We start from the raw sequence: 4,299 nt of genomic DNA on the forward strand, positions 1-4,299 counted from the left end.
CGTCAATGTGGCCCGTTGAGGGTGGCCAATATGCTGAAGTGGCCCTTGGTGAAATTGAGTTTGACACCCCTGCTTTAAACCCTGTCAAAAACAGGCAGCCAATATTCTAAAATCGCTTTTATTTTGCTAATTTCACTTTAAAAATGGTCAGATGTCTGTTTGTGCGCAGTCGGCTGCACAAACAGGTCAAGGATAGAAATCAAACTTGTCATTTTATTTTATAACTTTTTATGAGAAAAGGTACGGCAGAGATGGATAGCAGCCTAATGACTTGCAGTCGTCAACAATTATGACTTGCACCTGTCAATAATGATGACTGGCAGCTGTTGATGTATTCGCGGATTTGTAGCGAACATTTTTACAAGGTAAGAAGATTAATGTTCTTATAATTTATAAGTCGGTATGATTAGAAAGGTCTGATGTCGCATTATGGAGAAAGTAGGTGTCTAACCGTTGGTAACCATGGCGACAATGCCGCACCGTCAGGTAGCCTAACATGTCTGGAAAAAACTGGTTAGCATCTCGTCTTTTGTACGTTTTTAAGGCTGCTCAGATGTAAAGGGAAACGCTGTTTATGACATGGTGAAATAAATAATGTGGTGTGAATTCAGGCAAAGTCGGTAATTTGATCAACACATCAGGAGGGAGGAGGTATGATGGGTCGGTTTCTACGCTAGCTATTTCCAACTTTTGTAAATACCGCCGTCTGTGAGCCCCAACCAGGTTCACAGACAAATTAGCTCGACTCGAACAAGTAAACCATGAATAAACTGGCAAAAACAACTTTGGAAAACGATTTCATTTGCTCCGTCTCTCATTTCCAAACACCCGTCATAGCACTTCGAATGATTATGTGACGCAGTTCCAAACGGTCAATACAGAAAGGACGTTTCTGTGCCTCCATAATCACTTTCAGCCTAAATGTGCAGAATTTTTCCATGAGGAGGAAAAATACTCAGTTTTATTTATTTATCTGGATCTTATTGACAGCTTGAAAGGATATAGAAGAGGTGGATTTTCTGTGTAGAACACATTGCAACCACAATAGTGTGATTTTCATATGCACATATTTTTAGGCAAGTACAGTCATGCTTACAAAATGCAAAATCAGTGTTTTTAAAAATCACTCCTTATAAGTCACACTAAAACGATTTTAAACTTAAACCATAAAGGCTTGGAGTGAATTTTATGTCAATCAGTTTGTTGAAAAATATATTTACTGTGGAAAAACATTAGCATGTTCAATATTTGTTTTCTCCACTGTAGAGAAAGTGGGCATATTTATAAGCCAAAAACTGTACATCATTTCTTTCACCTAAATAATTTGATTAGTGGACATTTTCTACCTTATACCATTCAATAAATCTGACCATGCATCTTCTTAATGTTGTGTTTTACCCAAAAATATAAAGGTCGAAGTTATGCAAAAGATAAAATATTAACTGGAGCTGTGCATAAGCCATCAGTATTCAAATAACTCAAATTACAGATTTACCAGTTTTATCAAATGGAGAGTCAATGTTTGAAGATTTGTGTGGCCGTCTCCCCAGGAGTTTACCAAAAAACCCAATCCTGCAAAAGAAGATTGTCTGAGTAAATTTTGTACGGCATCACATAAATATTATATAATTTTTAACTCAAAATGTTAAAATAATTAAATGAAGCAAATGATTTTACTTCTCAGGAGTTGTAAGTGATTGGTTTGAGCCTTGAAGATCGGTGCCTTCACTGCCTGATCTGGCTGGAAGGCTGTGCCTTGAACAGTCCGGTTCTGATACCATCTGTATCAACAAGAAGACAAATATTCTGCAAGTTAAAGTACAGAAATGATTAACAAAAATCCTAATCTGAAAACTTGAACAGTTCTCGTTCATATCTCAACTGGAAGTTCACGTTCTCCCACTCCACTTTGTTGCTTCAGCTGTTTTTACCAGCAGCTCCTCCACCAGAACCGCAACCAGACCAGGAAATAAAACAGAACTACACCATCTCCATCCATCATGCAAAGACAGTTTCCTCCCACCAGCAGATTTTTTTTACAATCTCCATGAAGGTGTTATTTGTGCAGACACAGGTTAGTAATACTGACTATTTTTCACTTTTATAGTACTGATTTTGTTGTATTTTACCATATGGCTGCTTGCAAACAAAGCACAGATCAAGCATGGTTCTGTACAGCTATGTCAGCTACTTTAGTAAGATATGTGCAAGCATTTTAAAATATATGGAAGAGCTTAATTAAATCAAATGTATAGAAGTTTAACACATGTCAAAAACACAAAAATCTTGCCAAGTATTTTTCGTCTCAATTCTCATGCTAATAACTTAACATTTGAAACAAGGCAAAACTGTCATAAGGTGGGGTTGAAGTGGTGAGGAGATGACGCAGAGAACCCAGGTTATGGTGAAGATGAATTTAATGATGAATGTAGTTCACATAGTCCAAATCAGGCAGCACGGCAGGAACAACTAGCACGCAGCTAAGCACCGGTAGCAACTGACAACGAAGACTAAATCAACTGGAACTGACGTCGACACAGGACTTAACCAGTACAACTGGGAAGACGGACAGACAGACGAAGACTGCAAACATTTGACAATTGACAAGGACCCGACGAGGAACACAGACAACAGGTGGGTTTAAATACACACGGGGTAATTAAGGGAACGAGACACACCTGGGGAGCAATCAACGGGGAGGACAGGACAGAGACTCACAGGGAAACACGAACACATTGAAAAACTCAAAAACACACAGAAAACCACGGATCATGACAAAAACTAACTTACGAGTAACTTTTCATCAAAATATAGGAGCTTTTATTAAGTCAGTGATTCCTTGATATCGATTAAAAAAGTACTAGTTCCACTGGCAGACTATTTCACTTGCCACATGGGGAAAACATCTTTTTATAATAAACTAGACAAAAAAAAATACTTGGTAACTTTTTATGTTTTTGTAGTATGAAAAAGCAAAACCTATCCAACAATGTTTGATAATATTTCAAAAAATGCTTTGTGACAGAGAGGGGGGCTATAATTTACAACGACAATATATGAGAACAACCAAAAAGAGTTTTTGTACATCAGTGTGTGGGACAGATGGATTAAGCACAAATATAAACCAGCTTAAAAAACTGGAAATATGTTACATAGGATGGGTTTCTGAAAGGCAAGGATAGCTATTGTTGATGTTACAAATATGTAAATAAATGTATTGTCAACCATGAGAACATTAGGGTTAAGCATCATTTAATGTGGGAATTAATCAAGGGTTATCTGGTGTGGGAAGATTAAAATGTAAGATCTTATCTTCTACCAGCTCCTTTTCAAACAAATTGGGTAAAATTGCATTTGTCTTGTAATTTTTTTTCTGTTTTTACTTTTTAATGTCTGAAACAAATAACAGTTGTATCAACGTTTATTAAGCACATTTTAATTATAAGAGATGGCCTGATATCAAAGCTACTTGTCATTCTGCGTAAACCTAATCTGCCTGCTGACTCTGGTGCTCAAGTCAGAAAGACGAAAAGTTCAGAAATGAGCACTGGAAATGGACTTCGACATTTCCAAAGTTCTGGAAAGCAGCCGCTCATGTTCCAATTGAGTGAAAGATAGAGCTCCAAGAATAATGCAAGGTATCCAGCTAGTCCACATGGGACGTTTGCATGCAGGGCCATTGTTGAGAGGAGAGTGGTGGGAGTGAAGCTTCCCTTTAGGTCAGTACCTTGACCTGGGAATTGAGGGGCCAGACATCCATGACACTGGCTGAGCCCGTCAGGGTGGGCACAGTGGGGCTGATGGGAGGCAGTGGAAAGTTCCAGTACTCATTCTCCTTGGAGCCCCCAAAGCTATACACCAAACCGCTGCGGGTGTAGGCTAAGCGCCGCTTGTGTTTTTTCGGCTTGCGGAGACGAACCCTTCCCTGACAGGGCCAGAGAAAGGGACAAGGCTCAAACTGGGATGACGCTACGCGCTTATAACCTCCATTTAGGAGTAAGTCAAGGCTTAGCGTCCTGAACACAGAGAGGCCTAATACAAACCAACAAACCATCAAACATGTTACGAATAACACAGAAGAGAAGGGAGAAAACATCCGAAGCTTGACAATTGATTCATGCTCTAGATTATGAAATATTATGAACGCCAAGCTTACCATTTGGGGACTGGAGGAGCTTTCGCAGCCAGAGGAGCTCGACAGTTCATCAACAGAAACTGCTTTACGACTTTTTTTATTATTATTTGAGAAGGAAACAAAAAACAAAGTGAAAACTTTTTTTCAGATTTCAGTTGATTCTT

General features: G+C 38.8%; 1 protein-coding gene across 4 annotated transcripts in view; it reads right to left on the bottom strand.

Moving 5' to 3' along the window:
- Nucleotides 1–61: 61 nt before the first annotated feature.
- LOC106954994 (unconventional myosin-IXb-like) overlaps nt 62–4,299 on the bottom strand; it is a 38,767-nt gene continuing 34,529 nt past the window's right edge. Inside the window, exons 24-27 of one of the 4 annotated variants that reach the window (XM_015045015.1) lie at nt 4,157–4,226; nt 3,734–3,925; nt 1,678–1,781; nt 62–1,572 (exon numbers count right to left, since the gene is read on the bottom strand). In XM_015045015.1, coding sequence (XP_014900501.1) covers nt 1,479–1,572; nt 1,678–1,781; nt 3,734–3,925; nt 4,157–4,226 — 460 coding nt within the window. In that variant the 3' untranslated portion in view covers nt 62–1,478. Of the gene's footprint in view, nt 1,573–1,677; nt 1,782–3,727; nt 3,926–4,155; nt 4,234–4,299 lie in introns of those variants that run through there. The other 3 variants (XM_015044931.1, XM_015045083.1, XM_015045158.1) reach the window with 3 other exon arrangements.

This window comes from Poecilia latipinna, unplaced genomic scaffold (assembly GCF_001443285.1).
Source record: "Poecilia latipinna isolate Pla-1442-1.1 unplaced genomic scaffold, P_latipinna-1.0 Scaffold3, whole genome shotgun sequence".
NCBI lineage: Eukaryota > Metazoa > Chordata > Actinopteri > Cyprinodontiformes > Poeciliidae > Poecilia > Poecilia latipinna.